At 36.7% G+C, this 27772-nt stretch overlaps 15 protein-coding genes across 15 annotated transcripts in view; 10 read left to right on the top strand and 5 right to left on the bottom strand.

Moving 5' to 3' along the window:
• Positions 1–205: 205 nt before the first annotated feature.
• Positions 206–1254, top strand: FDP41_007289 (uncharacterized protein; the record flags this gene model as incomplete). The annotated part of the gene is made up of 2 exons (XM_044711017.1): positions 206–208; positions 469–1254. 2 exons carry the CDS (start codon positions 206–208, stop codon positions 1252–1254), a joined length of 789 nt encoding a protein of 262 aa, XP_044558615.1.
• Positions 1255–1500: 246 nt separating this feature from the next.
• On the bottom strand, positions 1501–3395 carry FDP41_007288 (uncharacterized protein; the record flags this gene model as incomplete). Its single annotated transcript, XM_044711016.1, has 2 exons — positions 1501–2732; positions 3149–3395. 2 exons carry the CDS (start codon positions 3393–3395, stop codon positions 1501–1503), a joined length of 1479 nt encoding a protein of 492 aa, XP_044558614.1.
• A 1090-nt stretch (positions 3396–4485) lies between these two features.
• FDP41_007287 (uncharacterized protein) lies at positions 4486–6729 on the top strand (the record flags this gene model as incomplete). The annotated part of the gene is made up of 1 exon (XM_044711015.1): positions 4486–6729. The coding sequence occupies one exon, from the start codon at positions 4486–4488 to the stop codon at positions 6727–6729; it is 2244 nt and encodes a 747-aa protein (XP_044558613.1).
• A 628-nt stretch (positions 6730–7357) lies between these two features.
• Positions 7358–8017, bottom strand: FDP41_007286 (uncharacterized protein; the record flags this gene model as incomplete). Its single annotated transcript, XM_044711014.1, has 1 exon — positions 7358–8017. The coding sequence occupies one exon, from the start codon at positions 8015–8017 to the stop codon at positions 7358–7360; it is 660 nt and encodes a 219-aa protein (XP_044558612.1).
• A 1702-nt stretch (positions 8018–9719) lies between these two features.
• Positions 9720–10661, top strand: FDP41_007285 (uncharacterized protein; the record flags this gene model as incomplete). The annotated part of the gene is made up of 1 exon (XM_044711013.1): positions 9720–10661. The coding sequence occupies one exon, from the start codon at positions 9720–9722 to the stop codon at positions 10659–10661; it is 942 nt and encodes a 313-aa protein (XP_044558611.1).
• Positions 10662–10822: 161 nt separating this feature from the next.
• Positions 10823–12244, top strand: FDP41_007284 (uncharacterized protein; the record flags this gene model as incomplete). The annotated part of the gene is made up of 2 exons (XM_044711012.1): positions 10823–11189; positions 11316–12244. 2 exons carry the CDS (start codon positions 10823–10825, stop codon positions 12242–12244), a joined length of 1296 nt encoding a protein of 431 aa, XP_044558610.1.
• Positions 12245–12407: 163 nt separating this feature from the next.
• Positions 12408–16372, top strand: FDP41_007283 (uncharacterized protein; the record flags this gene model as incomplete). The annotated part of the gene is made up of 4 exons (XM_044711011.1): positions 12408–12517; positions 12675–12926; positions 12988–13089; positions 13144–16372. The coding sequence occupies 4 exons, from the start codon at positions 12408–12410 to the stop codon at positions 16370–16372; spliced, it is 3693 nt and encodes a 1230-aa protein (XP_044558609.1).
• A 115-nt stretch (positions 16373–16487) lies between these two features.
• Positions 16488–17477, bottom strand: FDP41_007282 (uncharacterized protein; the record flags this gene model as incomplete). Its single annotated transcript, XM_044711010.1, has 1 exon — positions 16488–17477. The coding sequence occupies one exon, from the start codon at positions 17475–17477 to the stop codon at positions 16488–16490; it is 990 nt and encodes a 329-aa protein (XP_044558608.1).
• A 236-nt stretch (positions 17478–17713) lies between these two features.
• FDP41_007281 (uncharacterized protein) lies at positions 17714–18013 on the bottom strand (the record flags this gene model as incomplete). The annotated part of the gene is made up of 1 exon (XM_044711009.1): positions 17714–18013. One exon carries the CDS (start codon positions 18011–18013, stop codon positions 17714–17716), a length of 300 nt encoding a protein of 99 aa, XP_044558607.1.
• Positions 18014–18308: 295 nt separating this feature from the next.
• On the bottom strand, positions 18309–19946 carry FDP41_007280 (uncharacterized protein; the record flags this gene model as incomplete). The annotated part of the gene is made up of 1 exon (XM_044711008.1): positions 18309–19946. The coding sequence occupies one exon, from the start codon at positions 19944–19946 to the stop codon at positions 18309–18311; it is 1638 nt and encodes a 545-aa protein (XP_044558606.1).
• Positions 19947–20628: 682 nt separating this feature from the next.
• Positions 20629–21141, top strand: FDP41_007279 (uncharacterized protein; the record flags this gene model as incomplete). The annotated part of the gene is made up of 1 exon (XM_044711006.1): positions 20629–21141. The coding sequence occupies one exon, from the start codon at positions 20629–20631 to the stop codon at positions 21139–21141; it is 513 nt and encodes a 170-aa protein (XP_044558605.1).
• Positions 21142–21934: 793 nt separating this feature from the next.
• Positions 21935–23329, top strand: FDP41_007278 (uncharacterized protein; the record flags this gene model as incomplete). Its single annotated transcript, XM_044711005.1, has 1 exon — positions 21935–23329. One exon carries the CDS (start codon positions 21935–21937, stop codon positions 23327–23329), a length of 1395 nt encoding a protein of 464 aa, XP_044558604.1.
• Positions 23330–23527: 198 nt separating this feature from the next.
• FDP41_007277 (uncharacterized protein) lies at positions 23528–24226 on the top strand (the record flags this gene model as incomplete). The annotated part of the gene is made up of 1 exon (XM_044711004.1): positions 23528–24226. One exon carries the CDS (start codon positions 23528–23530, stop codon positions 24224–24226), a length of 699 nt encoding a protein of 232 aa, XP_044558603.1.
• A 149-nt stretch (positions 24227–24375) lies between these two features.
• On the top strand, positions 24376–26321 carry FDP41_007276 (uncharacterized protein; the record flags this gene model as incomplete). Its single annotated transcript, XM_044711003.1, has 2 exons — positions 24376–25779; positions 25836–26321. The coding sequence occupies 2 exons, from the start codon at positions 24376–24378 to the stop codon at positions 26319–26321; spliced, it is 1890 nt and encodes a 629-aa protein (XP_044558602.1).
• A 624-nt stretch (positions 26322–26945) lies between these two features.
• The window catches only part of FDP41_007275 (uncharacterized protein), a gene marked incomplete at both ends in the record, with an annotated part of 1746 nt that continues 919 nt past the window's right edge, over positions 26946–27772 (top strand). Inside the window, one exon of the mRNA XM_044711002.1 lies at positions 26946–27533. Coding sequence (XP_044558601.1) covers positions 26946–27533 — 588 coding nt within the window. The remainder of the gene's footprint in view (positions 27534–27772) is intronic.

Genomic DNA, 27772 nt, shown 5'->3' with positions numbered 1-27772 from the left:
TCTTGTTCATTCATGATCAACAACGACCGATATATGAAACCAATGTCAGAAGAGATCCTTCTCATCCAAAACAATTTTTGCTCGAAACGAAATTGAAATTTTTATTTTGGATGTTCAAAAAAAATATTCAAGTCGCTCCGACTAACCGCTTTATCAAGTGAGACTCTTTTTCGACTTCAGTCCGGAAACATTTGAATCTTGAAAGATGGTACGTGAAAGAAAACAATGGTGATTTTAAAATTTATTATTTGGATGATGATGTTTTACCGTCTTCTGATGTCGTGTCGGTCTTCGGGATTATCATGATGGTGATGATGGAATTTTGTTGATATTGGTGCTACTACTCCGATAAACAATGTAACCGTTCGTGAATGTACCTGTGGTTGTTTTGAATGTTCATTATCTACGTATAATAACACACAATGTAATTCTTGTACAATATTTTCCAATTTATTGACACCAATGTAGCCACAAGGAAATTATATTGAAGAGCACCAAAAGAAACATGGTCACAGATTAGACTACTTTGAAACCAAACGAAAGAAAGAAGCTCGTCTTCATAAGAAGACGTCTAAAATGGCTGCCAAGTTAAGAGGTATCAAGGCCAAGTTGTTCTCACAACGAAGACATGCTGAAAAAGTTCAAATGCAAAAGACAATTCGAGAACACGAACAAAAGAATAAGGAAGAACGAACACCAACAGAAGATATTGTTCATGGAGGTGCTGTGCCTTCTTATTTGATGGATCGTGAAGGTGTCTCACATGCTAAAATTCTCTCAAATACAATCAAACAAAAGAGAAAAGAAAAGGCTGGTAAATGGGCCGTTCCAGTTCCAAAGGTTAGAGCTTTGAATGAAGATGAAATGTTTAAGATTGTTCGCAGCGGTGAACGAAAGAGACAAATGTATAAGAGAATGATCAATAAGGTCAGCTTTGTGGGAGAGGACTTTACGAGAAAACCACCAAAGTTTGAAAGATTTATCAGACCTATGGCTCTAAGATTTACAAAGGCCAACGTCACACATCCAGAATTGAAGGCAACTTTCCAATTACCAATTTTAGGAGTGAAAAAGAATCCACAATCATACATGTATACAACCTTGGGTGTTATTACTAAGGGTACTGTGATTGAAGTGAACGTTTCAGATCTTGGTCTCGTAGCACCAAACGGTAAAGTTGTGTGGGGTAAATACGCTCAAGTGACAAACAATCCTGAGAATGACGGATGCATTAATGCCGTATTGTTGGTGTAAAACAGTTTGAAGCATATGATGAGAGTGCTGAATGCATTATTATGTTGAGAGTGAAAATTTCTGCATTTTTTCTCCCGTGTAGCGATTCCACTCAGCAGAACAGATCTCGAAATATTTGTCAACTTCTCTCCGGTCCAGATTTTCTCGAACACTTGTTGAGGTTCATTAAACAGTTTTTAATTTCCTTCGAAATGTACAAAATTCAATAAGATTCATCGTGACAAAATCGATAAGACAAGATCCTCTCTAGAATACAATATTATACAAATCATTAATAGTTTGGCTCTTGAACAGCTTGTACTTGCTAGCGGTCCAGTCACCCAATCGATCCAACTTTTCCAAAGCAAAATCAATATCTTCTTTCGTGTGAGCAGCAGAGACACAAAATCTCACTCTCGAATTCAGAGTTTCCGTTGCTGGAGCTCCTACCACCACCACAGCAATACCCTCTTCGAGACACATTCGACTCAATGCAGCACATTTGGAAGGATTGTAAAGCATGGTAATAATCACAGGTGAGTCCACATCACTAATGACCTCAAATCCCAATTTCTTTAAGCCCTCCCTAAAGTAATTAGAAGTTTCATTGAGTTGTTGCAATTTTCTTCGTCCCAAATCCGTTCCATCCTCTCCCGTAATGACCTTGAGAGCAGACAATGCTTGTTGAGCACACGGAGTGGGAATACTACTTCCATACGTCAAACCATAGCAATTCTTCCTCAAATACGAAATGATTTCCTTACTGGCTGCCACATAACCACCCACGGAACCAAAACTCTTTGTAAAGGTTCCCATCAAAATGTCAACATCTTGTGGATTGACTCCACAATATTCACACGCACCTCGACCAGTCTTACCCAAAGCGCCAATACTGTGAGCTTCATCCACATACAAATAACATCCATACTTTTTCTTAATTTCTACTGCTCGTTTCAAGTTTGCAATTTCTCCTTCCATCGAATAAATTCCTTCCATGATAATAATAATCTTCTTCCAAGGTTTGTGACTCTTTGGTTGACCTTCCAAAATACTCTTTCTCACAATTCTCTCCAAATGCTCCATATCATTGTGTTTAAATACGACCAAACATGCCCTTGAAGAACTTCTCACTCCATTCACAATACTCATATGATTCAATTGATCACTAATAATGAGACACTCTGGAGAAGAAGCCAATAAGGGAATGGTGGTACTATTCGTTGCGAAACCCATCGAAAAGATGATGGCATCTTCGTGTCCAACGAAACGAGCAATCATGTGTTCCAATTCTTGATGGACTCGAGTGTAACCTCCGCAATCTCCGTATGGAGAACCTTGTGAAACTCCGAATTGATCCAAACTTGATAAAACTTGAGCTTCAACATGAGGAGGACTCTCTGCAAAACCCAAATAATTGTAACTGGCTAGATTGAGACATTTAAGAGTGCGACCAGTGAGTTCGAGAGTGGCATTGTAATTGTGAGAGATTCGTTCCATGACTGTGGGTTTGAATTCAATTGGTTTCAAATTGGTTTCAAGTTGGTTTCAAATTGGTTTGATGAAGAGTTTAATGACGGGTTTGATGACAATTTGAGTGTTTGAATTTGAGGTTGAATGATGATGATGGTTCGAGAGGTTCGAGTGTCAGAAGGATGGTCATCATCATAATGATTGTTGTTGTGATGATCATCATGGTGTATTTTTAATAATATTTAATATATTAATATTTGATGGAATGAACAGGATAGCATCAAAATGAGAGATGGTGTGGATGATGATGACAACATTGCAACATTTCGATGAAGTGATGGTTGTAGTTAGAGTAAACAATGAATTAGATCAAAACATATTTTTCCAAATTAGGAAATCATTGACATGAGCGTCATCATTGATCATTCCATAGCTGATGACTCACCTTCAATATAAGCACCAGGTCTTGATGCTATTGGTCGATTCCAACAATCACACACTCTTCTAAATATTCTTCTCGTATACAAATCTTCAAACGAACTCAACAATGGTGCGTGACCACGAGGTGTCTTGTGAACACTCCCATAAAACAATTCATGAAAAAAGTCACGTAAATGACCCAACAAGATCAGCACTGCGTAATTGAGGCATGTGGTGATGAACAACCAGTTGGAAATGTCGCAGTTGGTCATTGGGCGTGATGCTGTTTTTTTTCGTTGTTGTTGTTGTTATGGAAGAATATTTGGAGCACCACAACAACCACAACAACAACAACCACACGCCATAACGCCACCACGATTCACGTTCTAGTCGTAGTTGCTACGAAGGGAGTCAAGTCCCTCAAACCCACTCTTCGGAAGAAATGGTTGACCTCCTCAAAAGGGACTTGAAATGGAAGCCACAACAACAATGAATATTCATTTGACAGAACAGGAGCAACAAGAGAAAGATTCGACTCTCAGAAGAAGAAGCGGTGAGCGATTCGATCATCCTCCTCATGAGGAGGACTTGCTACAAGGAAGCGCTCATGACCAACACACTACTACGATCAACAACACACTTTCTCATGGAAGAATCAAAATGAGCAGGAGGAGAATTGAATGGGAGAAAGACTTTAGGGGAATTATTAGGAAGGAATTCCTCTCTTCTTCTTGAAGTGGATCCATAAATGATCTTTGATAACAATGTTAAAAACTCTCCATTGTGAGAGGAATGTAATCAAGATTATGAATCATCCAGTGGGAAAATGATCATGTTCAATTAAGGTGCTGTTCATTTCACAACTGTAATGGCAATAATTAGTTCAAGTTAAAGAGGTTATTAAAGAGAAGATATGGTGGCCATCAAGGTTGGTTCGATGACAAGCGCATTCGTGAAAGATTGCATGGTGGTTCTTTTCAAAATAAAAGATATCGTTTATATGAATTGGTTATTGAATCCTTGCGGTTGGTTAGAGATCCGTAAATGAATGGAGAGATTGTGTGTAAACTGTTTACGCCATTAACGCTGTACGTTTTTGGTCATGGTTGGATTTGTTGCGGCAGTTTGACAAATGACACATCTCGTTACGGAAACCGTGCTCAAAAAAAATTGACACCTGACAGATTTACCGCGCCCTAAAAAAAATACATCAAAAGCTCAATAGCAAGGTGTTTCAGTCTATCTCGCCTTTCAATCTGCACCTTCTTCTTGTTATCATTGATCGCGAGTATTTTCGTTCACCTTCAAAACCAAAAAAACAGCAATTCGCGATCTACTAATCCTGTCGGGTTGAATATCATCATGCCGAGCAATCATAGCTCTCTTTTATGGGACAAATGTTCCATGTATTTCACGCTCAAGAATTTATACAAATTACCAACCGCTGTCAGTAATCAACCAACAGAAACAACCAATGGCCAACATCCACCAACCACTCTAAAACAATCACCTCAACACAATCTCGATACATCAAAAAACAACAAAAACAATCGAAAATCACATCTCATTCAAGATTTTAACTTTCCAAAATCATTCCAGGAACAAGTCGTATTGACATCATCATCACCCGAAAAGCGAAAATCATGGTTCAAACGAGAAGGAGGAGGAAATTCAGAAAATTCTTCGCTGAGTGTGACAGTGAATGAAAGTGTTCACACTCCTTCTTCAAGCACTCATTCGAAATCACTCATTCATACAAGACAAACATTTAAGCCATCTTCGTCACCATTAAGACGAACAGAACCAGCAACAGAAATGGAGAATAAGAGACGATCGATTTTTGGAAAATTGTTTTGGAATAATGGATCTTCCTCATCGGAGTCATTATCGACGAGGAGAAGTGTTTCATCTCATGGATCGCTAAACATTTCTGCCAACTCGGTGACAAGTTCGATCTCAAAAACTTCAAAATCGAGTCGCCTTACCAATGAACCCTTATCGATAGAATCATCCAAAAAGACAAAATATACAAAAGCTAAACTCCTAATTCTGATATTTATTCGAGGGAGTTGGTGTGAAGAATGTGTGAATTATTTACAACAGCTTGACAAAATTGTATATGAAAAATTAACACAAGAATTTAGAGGAAATATTGCTGCTGTTGTTTCTCAAACACCACAACAAGCTAGTGATCTTAAAAAACAACTCAATCTAAGATTTGAAGTCGTGAGTGACGAAAAGATGATTCTAGCAGAAAAATATGGAATGAATTGCATTTTAAAAGGTTCTATTGTTTATAAAAAGATGGAAGCCATGTATAAATCTAGATACATGACAAAAACTGGAAGAAATATTTCAGATTACATGTTTGAAATTGTAGAGTTTATTGACAAAAAAAAGAAGAGTGGAACAAAGAAAAGCAACAGATTGGATCCATCAGAGAATAATCGATTATCAAAAAGTCGTTCATCTGGTAAGAAGCTTCGACAAGATAATAATGCTGTCATTTCTGATTTGAGTGATGTCACATTTGTGATCAGTGATGATGACAATGACGACGAAGAGAATATGACGAATAGAAGTGGCAATGGACGAAGAGTACAAAGTGCCAAACCTCAAACTCGAAACATTGAAATTGATGAACAAACAATTATTGAATTTTTTGAATCTAAATGGCGAGAATTATTTAATGAAGATAACAAATTCAACACTGGTTTCACACAACCAGGAGCAATTATTCTTAATCACAAAAAGAAGGAAATTTATTCATGGAAAGATGGTTATTCTCTCACTCAACAACAAGAACACATTCAACAGCTCATCATGCAACAAGAATTATTGAAACAACAAGAAGAGCAAAAGAAAAAGGAAATTGACAATTTCTTACTCGAATGGGATTTCAATCAATGGTTGACAGAAACTCCTCTCAATGTTTCAGCTTTTGATGGAAATGATCATTCCTCATCAGTACTGACAGCATCAAATGACAATCATGGACTCTCAGATGATCTTAAGAAGGCCTATCGAAAAACCATTTCCATTGCTTTTCATTCAAACTCGTCACCCAAGAAATCCTCACCCTCACCTCACATGAAACATCTTCAAAAAGTTTCAGAATCCTTTGCAGGAACATTTTCTCCAAAAACTTCACTCAGCAAATCCCCTCCGCCGACATCTCAAAGCCCACTTTCTCCCCAATCGAATAATAATCGAGATAGTCTTAGCATGAACGATGATATTCTGTCACAATTTACTTCTGGATCAATATTTGATAGTGTCAATGTTGCTCAGGCCTCCAAACAACTAGTGATCGAAGAAGGAAATGAACAAAAACTTTCAACTTCTCAATCTCGACTCTCGAAGCGAAGACCAAGCTCTGATCCACTCAAATCATTTGTGAAAGAAGAACTTGAGAAGCAAGAGAAGCAGTACAACATGAAACAGATACGAAAGAATGCAGGACATTTGAGTATTAATTTTTCTAGTACGAATGGAAGGAGTAGTAATTTACTGATCGATCGCTCATTCGTTAAGGAAAGAATTCCTCCCAAACATTTGCTCACCATTGCAGAGTACTATGCATCGCTCGAGTCAAATCAAAACTAATTGGTGACTAGAGTTCGAACACTGCGCAGTGTATTCTAAACATCACGGATCATTTGTGATGCAATTTTAAATGAAATGTTTGTTTGAAGGAAAGATCAGTTTCATTTGAAAACGCTGTCAAACAACTCCACGTGTCTTGTTGTGTTTGATCCAAAGAATGATTTGAATCAATGAACGCTATTGGCCCTGATCTTGATGATTGTCTGCTCCCCATCTCAGAGAAAATTGTTCGAATCTTCCGTAAATTGGAAATACAAAAGCCATTATTGTTTATTTAGAGCTGGAAAATTCTGGTTGGACGGAGACTATTTACAATGAGAAATGAAATAAATACGAGAAGGACATTCCGTGTTAAATTCCTGCTGCACCAAAAAAACAATAAACACACAATCATACACGTTAATCACTGTGATCACACTGTTGTGCTACTCATGTCTTCCGAATGACGAAGATATGTATCATCTTCGATTGTTTCGGATTAAGAGGCTTTTCAGACTCGGTGCACGACATGGAGCTTAGACAGAGCTCAACAAAGTTGTATGAAAGCTACTCGGCTCTTCTCATTCAAATACCAAGAACACACGCTATCGTCATGTTGTTGATAACAGCGAGTGTCAATTCGAATAACTTAGAACGAAGACATTTGACCTTGGTCGTGATTAGTTTCATTCTCACCAAAATCAAGACGAACATTCGGAAAACTATTTCTTCTCCGACTATTGGAGGACGGAGAAGTCTTACGATGCTTTCTTGGCTTTGTTATTCCTCTTGGTCCAAAGAGAATTGATTCAGATGGCAATGAATGAGCACAGGAATGATGTCTTGATGAGCCAAACAAATGATCATCGTAGAGATTTGAATTTGGCTTTTTTCGCTTGGGAGCACCAGGACACACCAATTCATCTCTCGGTCGTTGAGGAGTCGAGTAGACCCATTCGTGCTCTGGAACCACTCGCAGCGAGGAAGCAAGTCTTCGGTGAGAATCTTCGGTTGGTGTCAAATAGCCGTCATCGCTATCGACCATATTGAGCGAAATTTCTTCGTTTCCATCACTCAAGTCATCGTGATCATGTAGGGGCGAACGTTCATCTTGTTGTTGGTCAGTGTCATTCAGTAATTCATTCTCGTCGACATCGCTATTCCTAGAGAGCTTGAATGTTTTGAAACTTTCTTGAATGTGGAAAGAGTAATTGGAGAGCGGTTGGCTCGAGGTAGAAGGTTGTTGTTCTTCTTCTAAAGAAACAGTGTTATTGAAGAAGTAGTGAGAGGATGGTTGTGTTGGTTTCATAGTGATGATGAGGTGGTTAAGGAAGGGGTATTTGGTAGGTGGTATCGAATGATGAACAATTAGGGAAAGCTGGTGAATGAGGGATGAAAGTGTTCGGAACGAGTACGAATGAAGACGAACAATGCAAATGATGGTTGAACTACAAGGTACTAAACCTAGAGATGTACTTTACAAGATTAGTTACTACAGTTGGAGCTAGAATGTGGAGCATTAAATGGATTCTTCTTCTGGTGCGTGAGTGAGAAGCCTTTTTAGAAAGGATCAGAAACCTCACACAAACGCAGCGACCAGTCAGCGAGAGAGAATAAAACCGAAAAAATTCAGCGTTTTTCGGAAGGGAGAATCTAGAGAGAGAAAGGCGGCAGCGAACGAATGAGAGTTTTTTTTTGTATGGAGTGGCGAGTTGGTTTGCCAAAGCCTATTTATAGGGCGCAAACAAAAATATGATGTGCGAGGAGCATCATAGCCAACAAAGCAAATCACATAAATGGTTCTTCACACTTTAGAAAAGACAACACTTGCGATTCACGGAAAAAAATAAAGTTTAACAAAATCAGCGAGGTTATATAATAATATATTGTTGCTTTCCAGTGGACAAGATTCCATAAGTTTCAAAGGGAAAGGAATTATAAATTTGTGTGATTGTCGTCATGTCATCAGTGACATTAAACCAAACAAATCATTGACTCGATCACGTTGGCTTTTTGAAATAAGATCATGGATTATTTGTGCATGAAAGGCTTGGTTTCAGTGCAAATTGATGAAACAAAGTTCGGAGCCAACGCGTAAATATACAGAATTGTTAAATATGCAACAGAAAACATTCTGTGTGTGTCACAAAGACGAAATTTCACACTATCAAAATATGTTTGCCTTTCAAAAATGTTTTCGCGTGGTAAAAGGACGTTGACTACAGAAGAGAAACAACTCATGAATTGTTTCAGTTGCCGAACAGATACCACCATTTGTGCTGAAGTACGAAAAAAGTAATATGAAATTTGGCTTGGTTATTCTATTTTGTAAAAACATGATAAATTCGGAGCTGGAAATCTCGAAGAGATCAAAACATGAAAGAACTCAAAAGTACCGTACCACTTTTGAACAGTTATTATTCTTTGTTTTTGTGAAACGAGGTTCTGGCGCCATTTTGTGGAAATCCAAAAGAATCGTGTTGTATACGAAGTGACCATGTGAAAATCTGACTGTTCTTTCTCTTTCCTTTTTGTCTCTGCTCTTTGATCACTTTACTTTTGGAAATGAAGAGTGTGGAAAGTTCTTTCATGGATTTCATAATCGAAGATGTAGAAAAGCTCACCTCCCGTTCAAAGAGACCTTGGTCAAACTGTAATAGTTCCCACTCAATGAGTGAAGGTAATCAGATTCAGATTGTCCTCTTTGAAATCATTTAACTTGTTCATTCAGTTTCTTTATTTTGAAGGCTCTATTTAGATGAGATCACCCAACATTTGAACAGGAGTGTAAAACCATAGGAGTTGCAAGGTCCACCATACACACACAACGAAAACCCTCTTTTTCTGTGGTCTTAATGTTTTTATTCTTCCATTTGGAAGAAAAACAATCGAACGGGAAGGAGATGAGAGCACGACTCGATAGTGTTTGGATCCTGACTTTTCTGCCTTCAATATTTGGAATCAGCACCTATTTTGTAAGACACAAGGAATTGCTGCTCCAATACAAAAAAATGCAAGAAGTCTTATCGAGGGAAATTCTCTCGAGAAATAATGAACATTCTGCAGATAGAGAGACAATTCGGAAAAAGACTTTGATTAGAATTACAGTGTCTGCTTCTTTATTAATAATTTTTTGCTTGCTGTTGATGATAACAGTAGCTCTCGGAGCATTGTTTTTGTATATATTCGGAACATCATCAATTCAGGCTCGTAACTCTGTGGACGAACCTGTTTTGAGTGATGCCATTTCGTGTACAGTGAAAGTAAGAACTTATAACTGTACCGATGATGAAAGTTTAGATGAATTACTCGAGAAAAAAGACCCATGGACCTTTGGAGACTTTTTTGTTAAATTATTTGCTTTGGTAGTTGCACTTGATGATCCAGATCATACAATTTGGTTTAATGGAACCTCTATTAATGCTGAAAAAGTAAAACTGAAAATGTGTCATGTTCAAGTCAATTACACAATTGATGACACACAAAAGACGGAGGAAACTCTGGATAGCTTTATTTATAAATACAGCATTGACGACGGAGAAGAGCTCATTTTCAAAAAAGGAGATGAGAAATTATTCACAAAACCATCCTCTTCAGTGAGCGTCATTCCAACAAATTATTTAATGTTTTCACAAGATGGTGACATCAGAACATGCTATGTCCATCCTATTCATCGAAATTTAGTTGGATTCAGTGAAAGAACGATAGATTACTACTATCCTGGACGATCGTCTCTCACATCTACTTGTGGATATCTTGCATTATCATTTATGATCATCAGTGGAGGCATTTGTGCATTTCTAGTAATTCCACTCACAGTATTCTCAATTCACAAATGCATTTCATACAAACGAGATGTAGAAACAATGGAGCACATGGAAATGAACGATCAAGAGAGTGAAGCAAGTGATAGTGGTAGCCAAGTTTCTGACGATGGACGAAGATACTTTTAAAAAGGAACTTTTGCAACCATAGATTTTCAAACCTTACTAGTATTTCTTTACAAAATTAAGAGTGGTACAGAGGTTTAACTTAAGTGTAACTTTGTGTTGGAATACTCTTCGACTTTGAGACAGCTTAATTGTGCATAAATTTGTTTTCTATTTTCATAAAAATGTCCACAATTAAACTCTTCGTCTTTCACTTGCTTTTGATATTGATTTCAACAGCAGCAAGTATTCATGCCTCTCTCCGAAAACTCTCGGAACAAGAAGTTAAAGAATTAGTTGCAAGTATACAATCACATAGACTGGAAGCCTCTTCGTCGGGATCATCAACATCCAGCAAAGTTCTGGGTTTTGTAACTCCATGGAATTCAGCAGGCTATGATGTTGCAAAGAGAAGTAACCACAATATTAAATACATTAGCCCAGTATGGTTACAATTGAGACCTGCGCAAGGCCGAAATGCCTTTGAAATTACAGGTCTTCAAGATGTTGATCTGAAGTGGATGAAAGAGGTGAAGAAAAATAATGTCGGAGGTAAATAAGCCTTGAATGATCAACGAATTTAAAATTACAACATTTATTGTTCATGATCATTGAAATGGTACGACGAATATCTAAAACAATTACTACTGAAATCGAATGGAATGTATAATTGGATAGCTAAAATATTACCACGAATTCAGTTTGATTATGCACATTGGTCAAAGGAGTACATGCAAATGTTTTATGGACATGCTACATTTTCAAAACAAGTGCATCAACCAGTGGTGGACAGAATCGGACAACTCATTCGTGCCTATGATTTGGATGGTATTGTGCTTGAAATTGGTTTTTTACAATTTGAGCATATCAAACATGTGATGGTTCCCTTCTTGAAAAATCTTAAAGAAAAGTTGCAAGGAATGCAAAAGTCATCACGTTTTGAAATTTATTTAGTAGTTCCTTCGGTTTTGCCAAATCCAAACGATTCAAATACGCCAAATGCTCTTTTCGAAAGAGATCATTTGCGTTTGATTTCACCTTATGTGGATGGATTTTTAGTAATGACCTACGACTATTTCTCAAACAAGAGATCAAGAAATCAATCCACACAATATGTTTTCAATTCACCTCTGAAAGGATTTATTGATTACACAGTGGATTATTTCACAGAGGGTGGAAAGAGAAGTGACATCGCCAACAAGATACTGCTTGGATTGAACTTTTATGGAGTTGAAATCTCCACAAAACATTTATCCTCTAACAAATTGTTGTCTCAACTTGTGGAAGAACAGAGAGATGTAAATTCCGAGGAGCTTATTTCCAATTGGCTCAAAACGTATGCTTCTCCAAAATTAGATTTCATCATTGGTGGAAAATTCAAAGAACATCTCAACGATTACCATCTTCAAAATGTTTTGTTTGATTCAGACGCCCAGGAGTATTTATTTGAATTTATTGAAGGTGACCAATTGATTCTTGTGGTATTCCCAACTCCACAAACGATTCAAACAAGAGTCCAATTTGCCAAGCAGCACAATTTAGGAGGAGTCATGGTTTGGGAGCTTGGACAAGGCCTCGATTCCTTCTATCCCTCTCTTTCCAAGTAATGGTAAATGAAGTTGGATGAAATTTTCGCAAAAGTGTGAAAAATCTGAAAAAATCAACCAGCTTTTTTACAAGGAGCAACGTTCAGCATTGGAAACCAAGAACGAATCCTTTGTTTCGAATCACTCCTTCTAATAATCATCATATTCCAAAGTAAAGTTCGAAATGTTATCGGAGCGGTTGCAAACTGTTAAAATTGCCACCAAGAATATTTTCCAGACATCCCTGACCACATCGGAAATTAATGATGATTCAAAAGGATCAATTTCGTTATGGTATGTCTTTTTTATTATTATGATTCATCAATATTATTATCAATTTGGATAATACTACATCGTCATTAACAACAAAATATTCCACTTTGATGATGATCAAATCCATTCATTCATTCAATCGAAAAAACAATCATCCTTCGAACAACCCAAACCTCAGCGAATCCATCTACAAGTTACTCTCGGATGGTCTATTTCTGAGTTATAACTTGCAAGACATCTTCCGATATATTTACACGAATTTTGCAATGTTGGCTGCGAACAAAAGTTTCACAATTGATACAATAGATTTGAAACAAAAAATCAAACAATTACAAAATATACCGAATCGAGATGAGTCCTCTGTAAAATTTATTCTCAATGAGAAATTAATTGTGGATTTGATTGAGTTAATGTCTGCCATTCCAAAAGAGTAAGTCTCAAGAATTACCATCATGACGAAATAATTTATTAATAATCTGTGAAATAATTAGAAAGTTTTATAATGAAAAGGTGAACGATTTATTGTTTAAGGATGAAGAAATGGTATTTCTCAAAAGTTTAGTGACACCATTGTTAACCATTAATTTTCGATTGTAAGTGTCCATTAATGATGAAAATATTATTCACAACATTTTGCATCCACACAGCCAAATGCCAAATCTCGAAGAAGATGATATTGTTGTGACATCGACAAGAAAAAAGAAGAAGAAAAAGAAGGACAAGAAAATCATTTCAACAAAAAACTTAGAAAAATCAAATACGACAACAGAGACAGAGACCAGCACTCCAACAAGTGATATGGATAAAAGTTTTTCAGGCTCACCTGCCACTCCATCTGTATCTCAAATCGAGAAACGTTCAAACAATCAGAACGAGACTATGAATTCAACTTCTTCAAAACAAAATGTGACAAGGCAAGGAGATCTTACACCTCTTTCTACACAATCATCGTTGACATCAATAACCGTTGCTGAAGAGCCTGAGGACTTACTTGAAGATTTCAACCCTTATGAAGGGATGACGAAACAACAAGCGCTTGACAATATGCCAGAACATTTGAGAAGAGAAGAAAGAGAAGTGAAACCGTCTCTCTCGATATTGAAGAATACAGAGAAAGAAAATACGAATGAACTTGAAGAGAAACAATCAAGTTCTAGCTCATTCAAGGTAGAAACAGAAAAATATGTCACCTCATTGTCACAAAACACTTCGACAACAGAAATTACTGAAACCACACAAGTGGATTCATCGATCGAGCCAGAAAAAGTACAAGTTTTAACACCTCAGATAGAAAATAATACAATGAATGAAAAAGAACCTTTAGAAATAACACAAGCTCTCTCTGGGAATGATGCAAAAGAGGAATCGAATGTGAAAACTAATGATCAAAATTATTCTAGCGAAGAAAAAGAGGAAACTACTCCTTCTTCACCTATTAAGAATCCAGAAGATCTTTCACAAAAGCAAATTGAGAACTCAAAAGATATTCAAACAATTATTACTTCTCCACCACAAGAAGAAGAACAACATCAATCAAATGGCCACTCAACTCCACATCAACTTTCATTTATTTCATCTGAAATTTTAGAACAATTGAAACGCATTCTCTCCTTATTAATGAATCACAAATATTCGCCTCATTTTAACACACCGGTGGATGACAAAGTGGCAGAATTTTCAGATTATTACAAATTTACCAAAAAACCAATGGATTTCGACACAATCAAAACCAAGTTAGAATCAAACAAATTTAACACAGTAGACGAATTTATTAGAGATGTTCAACTCGTATTCAACAATACTTTTATGTATCATTTAGAGTCTGCTCCACAAGTGAAAATGGCTCACGTACTTCAAGATATTTTTGAAAGAGAGCTTGACCTTGCCATACCGTCGTGGAGAAGTCTTGACCTTTCACCACAAGTAGAAGCTCATAGTGATGGATTTTCAGATCGTTGTGACTCTGAAAATTCTAATGAGGCAGCTTTGGAAGCGTATTTCACACCAAAATCTGCGAACAAGGAGGGAAATGATTTTCCCCCCACTCCTCCAACATACCGTCTTGAACAAACAGAAATACCACAACAAGCTTTCCCTAATATTTCTATGCATTCATTATCAATGAAAACAGCAACTCAAGAAAATACTCTTTCTTTGAATAGAGTTGATTTTGAAGTCGATTCTCTTCTCAAAGATACGGTTACCAATGATTCAGAGGATGACTCTGACAGTTTGAGTGAATTTGAAGAAGATGCTAAAGAAATTGAAGAAGATCACGATGGGGAACCTATTGCCATCACGTCGATAAAACAAGAGACCACTCTTGTTGATGCAATAAGGCCAATGTTTCAATCGTCGGATTCTGTGTGTAAAATGTTAACAGCATCGGAAATGTATTCCTTCTTCTCGAGTTATTTGGACAATGTGTTGAAAACTAATGAATTGAAAATAGCTCTCAAGGTCAAGAAGGATCGCTATGAGAATATACTTGAAAGAATTCCCTTTGTAAAGAATCGAGATTTTGTTCTTGAAGATTCACTTCCACAAACCACAGTCTTAATGAATCTTTCCATTTTAGGAGAAAAATTAAGATACAGTGAAGATCGTCTCAAATTGAAGGAAGTTCAACTCATGAAGGAATATGAAAGACAATTACAATCAATGAAAAAGAAAGAATTAGAATTTGAGGAATTACGAAAAGAATTTGAAGAAAAAGAAAAAGCATGGCTGAAAGAAAAATTCGAACTTGAATCTCATTTAACACAGGCCAAACAAACCATTTTAGAGAAGGAAAAAGAAATTGAAGAATTGAAGAATGTGCCATTACTTTTGAATCAATCATTGCCACCACAATCGTCACAAACATCTCAGGAAGAAAAAATCGACCGTCAAATTGACACGGATGAATTTATTTTAATTGAAAAAGTGGTTGTGGTGCCGTCAAGTTCATCCGATTCTTCTTCGAGAGGTCAAAAATCCATAACAACACCCGTGAATCCTCAAGAAAATGATTTTCACATGATTGGAGGAAACAATGAAGATGATGAACCTCTCACTGAAGACGAAACAAGTGAGATTTGCTCGGTTGTGACGGAACAACAACTCATTCTCGAAGAGGAAGATAGCATTCGATTATCACCCTATCAAAAACAAGATCAAACCAAACAAATTCAACTTCAAGATGGAAAATGTCCATGTGGAAGAGAATTAGCAAAGGATTATGGATTTCTTAGAAAACCAAGATATTGTCATTATAACAACAAATATTATTGCATGAAATGTCACTCGAATTCATTCAATGAGATTATCCCTGCCAAGATATTATTCAACTGGGACTTTAAGCTCTATCGAGTTTGTGATGAAGCTTCCAAATATCTTAAAAGTGTTTACAATCAACCAATTATTTGTGTGAGCGCTGTGAAACCAACACTTTTTGATGAAATTGAAAATTTAGGAATGGCTAGAATGATCAGAAAAAGACTCATCATTCAATGGGAATATATTTCAAGATGTCCATTGAAAGATAATCTCATTACACAACACAAACTGAAGCACAAGTTGCATTATGTGACAGATACTGAAATGTATAGCATCAAAAATCTTTATGAGCTCAATGGAAAGCAGAGCGAATCACCATTTTTGAAAAAGCTCTCTCGTTTGTTTCATGTGTTTAGTGATCATATTGTGAATCAGTGTGGTTTTTGTAAAACAAAAGCGAAGAGTTTCTGTCCAAATTGTAAGAATGACACTCCAATTTACGAGTTCAATATCAGTCAAGTGATCAAATGTCCTGGCTGCAAGCTTGTCTTTCACAAATCATGCTTTGTGAACAAGAAAGGTGTTGTGGCTTGTCCAGTGTGCAACGATGATGAGTAAATGCTTGAATATATTTTTCGGAAATGAGTTCACTTGGAATTGTTTATGATGATGTGTTCGTTGAATTTCATATGAAAAGATTTCCATACAATTTCAACTAATTTGAAGGTGATCTTTAATAGCGATTGATGTACATGTTGGGATCTTGAATAGAGTTAAATTTCCCAATACAGAGACCAAAGAATATGAACATCACTGGAATGTAAAATTGAGGTAAAACATTAAACCACAAATGAAGGTTATCAGAGATGGTATTCGAGGCACCTAATACACTTAATTCTCTGACATAAATTTGTGGAATTTCTAAAAAGACATTTTGCATCAAAAAGACAAAACAATACACCAAAATCAATATAGACATGATTGCAACAAGTCTTGCAGCTTGTCTTGTTTTGAGTGACACTTGTTCTTCCGTCTCGTTAAAATCCACATCCACATGATCGACCACATGTTTGTATTCATTTTTCATTCTCGAACTTAATACGAGGAGAAATAATGAGCAAATTCCTAAAATCAAAACATGTGATAAATTCGTTGACCAATGAGCTGTTTCCACACTATTCACAGAAACAAAATTACAAAATAAATGCATGATGAAAATCAGAGGTGTGACCAAATATCCAAAACAACATCCAAACACTCCCAAAAACACCAACATGGAAATAAAAAAAGAAAACCATTTTCCATGATATTTCATCACCGATACTTTGCATGCTTTCCGAATTCCTTCAAAAACTAATTCCAAAACAAACCATGTGAAACACACTTGAAATAAATAATCCGAAACAACGAGAGCGATGGATCCAGACCAATAAACCGTTTGATATTTATCCTGAACATACATCCATCCATACCAAATAAAGGTTGCCATTTCGAGTATTTTCAGCGATAAACAAATCATTCCAATCCGAGCTAATTTTAATGTCGATGACACATGGAAGGCCATCATGAATGTATTATTTAATTGATTTTTGTTTCCTTTTGAACGTATAATGATCCAATAGAGAAAGAAACATGCGATCAGTACCAACAAGAGAAATCCAAACGCCGAAGTGTACGTCGTGAGAATGTACAGCGAGAGAGACGTGGGAAGAAAATGAGACATTTTTTCGGAGTTGTTCTTTTTTCACATCCATGTCATCATTAAAAAAGTGGAAGAGTTACAATAATAATTGGTGTTATTTCACATAAAAAGAGAACTCGATAAATTTATTCTATTGCGATTTGTCTAATGGCGAACAAACTCGACGAGAGAATTACATGACCCAACAACAAGTCATGAATGCCAAAACTGTCCATTTCAGCAAAGGTGCTGTGAAAGTGATGGCATTGTTTAGAGCTCTAAAGGAATTCTTTGGAGATGTTTTGAATATTAATATAAGGTTTAAATCCATTTTGTGGAGTCCATCCTGGATTGGTGGTTGAAGATCCTCTCTGATAAGCACCACAATCCAAAAAAGTAGCACCACTTCGAACATTTCCATTAAAATCATAATTCACACTTTGTGAGAGAGATGCCTTTCCCAATACAGAGCTTGTTGAAGTTGGAAAGAGATTGTAAGGAAGTGTTGAAGTTTGTTGAAAATCAGAATTCAAATTTCCAATTTTCAAAGTGGCATTGAGTGTGAAGAATGTGGACATGCCTAGTAGAACGTGTGTTCTAGTACAAGAAATATACTCAGAGGAGAGATCGTAGTTGGACCTTTCGCGATTCTCAAAACGTGATTTACAGAATATTCAATAGATTCTACAATCTTTACAGAAAGGATGCTCATCCAATATCATCCCCTGTGTCGAAGATATTGCTTTGGTTGTCCAACCTGTAAATGCAAACCAAGACCTTGTAAAGCGAGTTGATCCCATCACACTCAGTCATAGAATGTGACATGGAGTGAACGAAGCAAAATATTTAATGATTAAAACGATTTTACTTTTGTCAACCAATGGGAGTATGCAATATATCCAACAAGGTTTGTAATACTTTGTCATCGGTGACCACTGTCAAATGGGTCACATTGAAAAATCGATGAACCATGACTGGTTTTTGTTGCTGCTTTGCAAAATCGTCACAAATGGCAAGTGAATATAAAGGAACTGTTCCATCACCATCATCGATTTTAAGTGCCTCGCTATGATGCAAAATGTCATCCAAGACAAGTTCACTTAATGGTTTTTGTCCTGAATATTGTAAATGAGCTAATGATTTCACTCCATATCCATACACACAATGTGTGGAAACATTAGGAGCTCTAAATTTCACATTTTCATATTCTGTATATTCATGTGCAAATATTTCCCAAGTTTTATCCATCTTGGCTTCCTTATAGAGTTGTTTGATACTTGATGGATTGGCATAATAATCTTGACGTGTACCATTTGGAGAAATGTAAGAAAATATTGGATAATCAAAATGTTGAGACATGACTGGAATCATAAAGTTTGGACCACCAAAGGATTGAGTCAATTTTTTGGCATTTGTTTGTGAAAACGTTGGAACTCCATAATTAGAGCCTGCAATAGCCAATGGCAATGCAATGGGAGCTCCATCAAAAGCTCCTGCAAAAGGAATAAAATGTGAAATATACTTGTCTTTCCATGACTGTGAGACATAATTTGCTAAAAAGTATTGAACAAAAGGTCCTCCCATCGAATGTCCCAATAGAGACACAGGTACATTTCCATTCCTTGAAAAAGTATCTTCAATTAATTGTTGAAATGCATAGAAATCTCCTCCAGTGGTGCTATTTCGTGTGCTCCATTCTACGACTCCCAATCTCCAGTCGTAAGGCATTGCCCTTAATGATTTTCCAATTTCATATCCATTGCTGACTAATAAATTAATCATTTTGATCATGTATCCACTTTGAGAAGTTGCTTCCTTCACCAAATGAGTGACACTTTCCACACCACCATAATCCTTTCCAAATATTTTCACATTGGGATCAAGTGGTCTCAGTAACTTTTTTCGATCTATGGTTGAATTCTCTCCTTCCTTTAATTCAATCGACAGGTCATGCATGAAGCAATCCTCAGTCAAATAAGGCACTAACTCTTCCATCGAAATCCAAATTTGAAAAGGATCTGTCGTGCGATGACACCACCAATGAGGTTCTGCTGCATTTTCACGTTTAGACATGAGAACGACACCACCCAATCCACCCACAAGAATTAATGGATAACCTGTCAGCTTGGGTTTAGAAATGGTCTTGAAGGACTTTTGGACCTTGGTGTTCTTGTATTGCCTTAGGGTGAGTGTTGTTGTGTCAAAAGAGATTGATTGCTGAGAATCATCCTCACGGTGATTCTGATCCGGGTCTTGTCGTCGAATATGGAGGAGGACATTCAAATCATCATCCCTTCGAGAATTTAACTCAGAGGATGATAACATCATGATCTGAAAAGGATTCATTCCCATGGTTTCAAAAATTGATTTCTTATTTCTTTGGTTCGTGATGAGGGGATGATTCATTTGGATGTTGTTGTTGTGTGTAGACTTTGATGCTAAAGGAATCCTTTTGATGGAATTATTTGAAGGAATTTCAGAGGTACTACATGTAGGAATGAAGAGAGCCATGATCATCACTAACATCATCATCAACACCACAACCACTTGGGTCATGAACCACAACAATGATGATGATGGTGGCGGAGAGGGTTGTATCATTTCTTTTGGAAGACTCGCACACCAAAGAATCCGTTCTTCTTCTAATATAATTAATCGGAGAGAGGTCAGCAGTTAGAGATTCGGGATTTTAAAATCGCTCTCTCTCGTTCTAATTGGTGTTTAATTAGGATCAAATATTAAATTCAATGATCAATGAATCCATCTACGGAATTTTCAACGCATCTATTTCAAAATGAAGATAGCTCACGTGAGAGTTTGATGGAAATACACTCCAAAGTTTTGAAAGGGTTGTTTGTTTTTTGTAAATAAAAAGCTCCACACCATTGAAAAAGTATGACATAAGATTGCAGTCCAACTGTTTCTTGATCATGTTTATGTTTCGTTACACCTGGCAACTTTATCAAATCACACGAATGTGAACTCGAGATTATTGAATATCTCTGTCTTTTTGGTGTTCAACAGTCTACCTGTCCGGCTTGATTCTTTCTTTCCGTTTAGACTTTTTTAAAAAATAGCTTGTGGCTGTCACTAATCAATTCCGTGTAGATAGAGCAGTTGAATCAACAAACACATCAACAATATCAACCACAATAATTTTGAAACCGTCATCAACCTATTGATCATCATCACCATGTCTGAAACAGCATCTGCAACAGTTGAAAACGTTCAAAAGAACATTAAACAAAACCTTGATCGCATCAAAGAAGATGCCCAAAAACTCGTTCGTAATCTCAAGGAGAAGAAAACCAACCTCTCATCGGATGATCTTCGTGTTCTCTCGTTAGGCTTACTCGCTTTCTGGACTCTCTTGGCACTTCTCGTTCCAGGTATTCTTCGTTTCTTGTTTGCAAGTTCTCTCTCCATCACCACATCAGGCAGTTATGATGCGGTTCGTGTCGTTGATGAATTTGTAAGATTGAGTGGAGCCTTTTCATTGGCTTTGATGGTTTTGAATTATTTGAGTCTTTCATGGCCTATTGATGCTCAGAATGATATCTCGAGAGTGATGACTCTCTTCAACGCTTTGGTATTTGGAGTGAGTTTGATTGGTTTGATGAGTGGTGCCTCTTTCCTTTATGTGTTGGTTGCCGGAGTGAGTGGAGCGTTGTCCTTCTTCTATGCCAAGGCTGCTAAATTGTTTTAAAACTACTGTTCAACAATAGCAAATCTTTGTGTGTTTGGAATGTTGATGGGTTGAAGCAGTAACTTTTTGAATGATAATTTAAATAATATATCACAATTATTATTTATTATTTAAATCTGTATAAATATATTACAATTTTTATTATTATTGTAAAAACTTTGTATAAGCTGTGTTGGTACCAACTACATTCAGATTTCAAGATTATTGAATTGAAACAAACATAGAGTGTCCTGCTTGTGAACAACAATGGCAAACACTTTTTAAGGCAACCCAGTTGAACATTAATGTTGAATATTCAGCTCGAGTGGGCCTAATGAATTTGGAAATGTTACCCAATCACTGGCATCCTCAATACATCTTGACCTTTCCCTTCAAGAGTTGGCTATCATATTCTCTTATATTTGTTCAAACCGAATGCAAGGTAGAATAAGGCAACAAGATTAATTGAAAAATTATATCATGATAAAGAAATCACCTACATGTAGTATTTCCTTCAATGTAAAAGCAATCTCGACTAAATAAGAGTTCTTTGTTAGTATCTCATTCTCCGTACTTGTTCGACATCCAAGCCAACAAGAATCCCTGACTTCCAAGTAAGCCATGAAGAATCCTCTAAATACACACTGTGGGTGCACATCCTTTGTTCCTGACGAACACCACCAATAAAAAAGAATACAGACAAGAGTAAGTGCATAAGAATGCTTCAGTTGGCAGAGGGCAAGCCTAATAGTTTTCATTCATTCAACAACACACGTGTTTGGAAAAGACTGAAGTACAAGTGTGATCAAAAAAAATGCAAGAGATTGATTCATCGGAGACAACAAACAAAAAGACCAATAGCCAAGAGGAAAAACCTTCTTCCAGCGACATTGTTTCATCATCATCGACAACTAGTTCAAAAAATGTTTCTACCTCGGGAGCTAACTCGGAAGGCGCCCAACAAGAACAATCAGACTTGGCGAATAGAATTATGAGTTTGATGATTATGATTTCAGTAGTGGTTGTTGCGTTTTGGCTAAGATCTCAAAATAAGAATAAGAGCCAAGTTGATGTATTGGAGAGAAAATTAAGTGTGTTTGTAGTTCCCGAATTATTTGTAACCGGATCAGAGGGAAGTCAACGAAGGGATAATATTGATTCTCTTGTTGTGTTGAATCACAAATGGCTAATTACTACTGCAAAAGCTACAAATTCTTTGTTTGTTTTCGATGCCAAAACTGGTGAATATTTATTTACAAAACACCTTAAAACTGGTGATTATGAAGCAAACAGACCAAATGGTATTACCCTTTATAAGATATTCAACAAAGATTTTTTGTTTGTTACTGAAAGAGATGGAAAGAGAGTATGCATTGTCGATATTGAAAGCGACTTTAAGATCCTTTATTCATTTGGAAATGAAATACTTCAACGACCATATGCTTTGGATATTATCAAAACAGAAAAGCTCATAGGCCCAAACTCTGAACATTATCATGTATTTGTGACAGACAACTATATGATACAAGATGAGAAGGGTAAACACAAAATAGTGCCTCCACAACATTTGCTCGACAAAAGAGTTCAATTATTCGAAGTCGTAGCATCTAAAAAAGAAAACTCAGAAATAACTTTTGAGGCATCTTACTCCAAGAAGATTGGAAGTATTACAGAAAATGTGGGTGCTTCTGGAGCTTTGAATATTGTAGAAACCATTGTGATCGATGAAGCATACAATAGATTGCTTATTGCGGATGAGCACGAGCTCAACGTTAAGATTTATAATTTCAAATCACATGACTTTTCTGGAGAGACATTGGGGCTAACTACCACTCATGAACCTTCAGATAATTCTAAATGTCCAAAAAACTTCTTTTTTGAGGGAGAACCTGAAGGATTTGTCATATTTTCATGTCAAACTACACAACCAGCAAGAAATGTGAAAACAGGATTTTACATTTTTACAGACCAGTTAGACAAGAGAACCAAGTTCCATATTGTGAGGCGAGACAATTTATGCTATGTCGCATCATTCATGGGCAATGTTGTCTCTAAAACAGATGGTGTTACCATCGATGAAACTCTAGGAATTTTCTATGCTGTGCATAATGACAGTGTTATTGGAACGTTCAAGCTGGATGATATCGTACAAAATGTTGTCAAGAAAAATCTTGACTCTTCTGAATTTAAAAAGATTTGCCCTCGCTAGATAAGACGATTTCAAGTTACACATTGAGTTTGTTGTATATGACATGCGAAAGACACGTTGTATATTTATTACAAAGAAGTGAGTCCTCATTGACAATGACATTATAAATTTCTATTCTCTCATTAGTAAACACATAAAACCTTTTGCACCTATGCTTGGAGGGGGAAGAAGTCTCAGTTGTTGTTTAACCACAAAAAAATGGCCTCATCATCTTCCCCTACTGCAGAAACTGTCATTCTCTCCGAAGCTCTTGATGCCAGTAACAAGCCTATCATCGCTGTGGATATCGATGAAGTGCTCACACCTTTTGTTCCGTTATTGATTGAATTTTATAACAAGCACCACTTGTTAGAGGGACAACAACCACTCGATATGAAAATGTTTCACTCCTATCATTTCCGAGATGTATGGGATGGAAGTGAAGAAAGGTCAAAACAAATTGTGGACGAATTTCTTCAAAGTGAATTGTTTTTAGGACAACCAATTTTGGATGAGACTGCTTTTGACGTTTTACAAAGTTTATCTACAAAATACAAACTAGTCATCGTAACATCTCGACAACACAAACTTAAGGAACAAACACAAATGTTTCTACAGAAATATTTTCCCAACACTTTCGCTGAAATATTAATGGGAAATCACTATGGAGAGACTGGCCAAACTCAAATGACAAAACCTGAAATGTGTCGTCAATTGAATGCTGTTTTACTGATTGATGACTCTCTTAAATATTGTCAACAATGCGTAGATGAGAAAATTCCTGCAATTTTATTTGGAAATTATGCATGGAATGTAAATAGTCAGCCATTGGATTCACATTGGATTATTCGAGTGGATGGATGGTCACAAGTTGAACAAGCTGTGGAGACCATGCTTAAACAGCACAACCATATTTGAGCTTAGTCATTCGAAAATTTTGCATTATCATGGATTTCCACTTATTGTAATTTTGCTTAATTTCATCAATATTGAATTTATGAGAATCGTTTCTGTTTTGCCAATTCTCGAATTAATACCAACACAAAATTTAAATAAATAATTAAAAAATGAAACAAATTTTCCGTCCTCGTAATCTCTTTCTCGCCACAGCAATCGTTGGAGGTGGCTTGTTTTCCGTTAATGCAATACTCAAGAGCAAGCACAACTTGTACGAAGAGAGCGGTAACAGCTTATTAAAAGCGTTTGATAGAAAGGCCTTGTTTGAACATCAAGCAACGGAGCAATTAGGCTTACCAAGAGATTCCGAAGGACAAGTCATTCTTCATACAGATAGAGCAGAGAATTTGAATGTGCTGGAAAATCAATCACCAGAAAATGAATTTGATGTGATTATTGTTGGTGGAGGCTCTGTTGGAGCTTCTGCTGCCCTTGATGCTTGCACGAGAGGAATGAAAGTGGTTGTTTTAGAGAGAAATGATTTTGCAAGCGGTACGTCGTCACGTGCCACCAAGATGGCACACGGCGGAGTAAGATATTTGGAGAAAGCTGTCATGAATTTAGATTGGAATGAACTGATGTTAGTCTATGAATGTTTGAGAGAAAGAAAGCATTTCTTTCAAGTGGCGCCTCATTTATCTTCTCCACTCAAATTATTGACACCTTGTTATTCATTATATGATTCTCTTAGAATGTATATTGGATTGACATTGTACGACATGTTGAGTGGATTTGAAGCAAGACTTGGATATTCAGGATGGGTCTCAAAGGCAAGGTCATTAGAACTGTGGCCTAGTCTCAAAAAAGAAGGCCTTTATGGATGCATGTCCTATTATGATGGAGTATTTAACGACTCTAGAATGAATATTAGTACGATTCTTACAGCAAATGCATTAGGAGCTTTAACATTGAATTATATGGAGGTTGTTGATTTGATCAAATCAGAAGAAAATAACAAAATTATTGGTGTTAAAGCGAGAGACAGGATTAATGGAAAAGAATATTCAATTCGAGGAAGGTGTGTTGTGAATGCTACAGGACCATTTGTTGATCAGTTAAGGAAAATGGACGATCCTAATTGTGTTCCCATAATTTCTCCATCAACAGGAACGCATATCACTTTCGACCTTGATAAATTCACATCAGGAATAGGGAAAAAGATGGGCGTACTGTTTCCAAAAACATCAGACGGAAGAGTTCTGTATTTGGTGCCATGGGAAGGAAAATTAATTGCAGGAACAACTGACACACCGTCCACACTAACAGAGAGACCAAGTCCAACAAACACCGATATTGATTTTATCATGAGTACCATGAAAACATGTTTAACTGTGCCTCTTTCTACATCAGATATTACTTCGAGTTGGACAGGAATTCGACCACTTGTTAAGCCAGTTGCTGTTGCCTTTGAATCCACGAAAACTCTTTCCAGAGACCATCACATTGAAACAAGCTCCAGTAATTTGGTTACCGTTGCAGGTGGAAAATGGACAAGTTTTAGAAAAATTGGAGAGGTAGGTTGTGCCCACATTGATGACGAATTCTTGTTAACATCACTTGACTTTTTAAGGACACCATTGACACGGTTATTTCAGTACGTCCTGATTTGGTTGGTCTTTTAGCAAAACCAATTTCAAGAACGTATTACACACCGCTGATTGGTGCCTCCTACCAATGGGAAGCCCTCAAGAACATCAAGCAAAGCCCTTCTGAAAAAGTCAGCAACGATTCATGGGAACATTTAAAACATTTTTATGGAGATAGAGCTCCATATATTGTTCAACTTTCTGAAACGAATGGCCTCACTCAATTACTCTCTCCTAAGTATCCATTTATTGAGGGTGAAGTTCTCTATCAAGCAAAATATGAAATGGCAGTGAAACCCTCTGATATTATTGCATATCGACTCAGTCTCATGTTTATCGATAGAAATGAATCCAAACAAGTGGCAAAGAGAGTTGTGGATATCATGGGAGATTATCACCAGTGGAATGACGAAACTAGAAGAAAACATCTTGAAGAAACACTTGCTTATATTGACGTTTGCACGAAATAAGGAATTGAGTCACAATTAAATCTAATTTATTGATTATAATCAAATACAAATTGCTAATTGAGTATGTGTATCTCCAGATTTTCATGATGAAGTGAGGAGAATAGCCGCTGAGGTGTGAGGACGTGCATTAACATTCAAAATCATTGTCGTAATGTTGGCTAGTATAATATTTATTTTCTTTATTGATTACGGAGGGAAACCATTTTGAGGGAAGAATTGCTACTTGATAAATTGCTTTTTCGTTTTACAGATCACATGTGTGATATTTGATAGAGTACTTTGTATTTTGCTTTCCCAACGAAATTGTGGACACTCGACGTCGAAAGGTGTGCACATTTCTTGTACTAGAACACACGTTCTACTAGGCTTGTGCATTCATCCTCCTCCTCCTCCTCCTCGAAAGGAATTAACATTCTTCTCACCTTTCAGTGGAATCCATAATTTTACAAACAAAAAAAAACTCCAAAACAGTGCTTCATTCGCGTTTGTACTTTTCTCTCATCATCATATACAGACCTCTCCTGAGTTGTACTATTCGCGCACTACCGCTACTCCGAAGCGATGTTGTTGGTATCAAGGCTCATCTCCTCACGCAGCTCCATCATGGCTGTAATGATCATGATGATGAAGATCCTACTAGTCCTTATTAGTCTATTAACCAGTCATCATGGTTGCCATGCTTTATGTTATGAAGTCTCAAGCTCCTCTCAACTCTGGAGTAAAATCAATTCACTCCAAGCAGGAGATGAATTGTTGATTCGAGGAGGATCCTACACGACCAATGTTGGAGGTTATTATAAACTTGTAACATTGAGAGGAACCTTAAATCAACCCATTCGAGTCTTTGCTCTCTCCAATGAAACTGTTTTAATCTCTGGTGATGCTGCTGCCTCTCAGAATATTGTGAATTTGGATGTTGAATATGTCGTGTTTGAGAATTTGAGATTTACATTGGGAAGTCGTGGAGTGAGATTGCAACATGCTCAACATTCCAAGTTTTTAAATTTGAAAGTGGATAATGCTGGAGATGCTGCATTCACAGCCAATGATTCTGGACAAACTTATTTGAATTTGACTATTCAAGGAAATGAAATTAGTAACACTCGAGGAACTGGTGAATGTTTTTATTTGGGATGCAACAATGCTGCATGTAAGATGATTGATTCAATCATTGAAAATAATTATTGTCATGACACAAATTCTGCTTCACAGGTAAGTATTTGTTAAGTGGTTTTGAAAAAGATTCATTCATGCATTCATATTGTTGATGAAATTGTCTTTTTTTGCGAATTTTGTAAAATGTATTTGTCTGTGTACTTGTACTGATCTTTCATAATGGCATGCATTCTGTATATAATGGATTCTTTGGCCTACTACACACATATTACATGTTCATGTATTTGTCTGTGCACTTGAACTGATGCATGTTCAAACACAAATGTCATTTATTA

This window comes from Naegleria fowleri (genome assembly GCF_008403515.1).
Source record: "Naegleria fowleri strain ATCC 30894 chromosome Unknown tig58, whole genome shotgun sequence".
Taxonomy (NCBI): domain Eukaryota; phylum Heterolobosea; class Eutetramitea; order Acrasida; family Naegleriidae; genus Naegleria; species Naegleria fowleri.
Note: the sequence above shows the minus strand (reverse complement) of the source record. Positions and strands in the feature narration are given on the sequence as shown.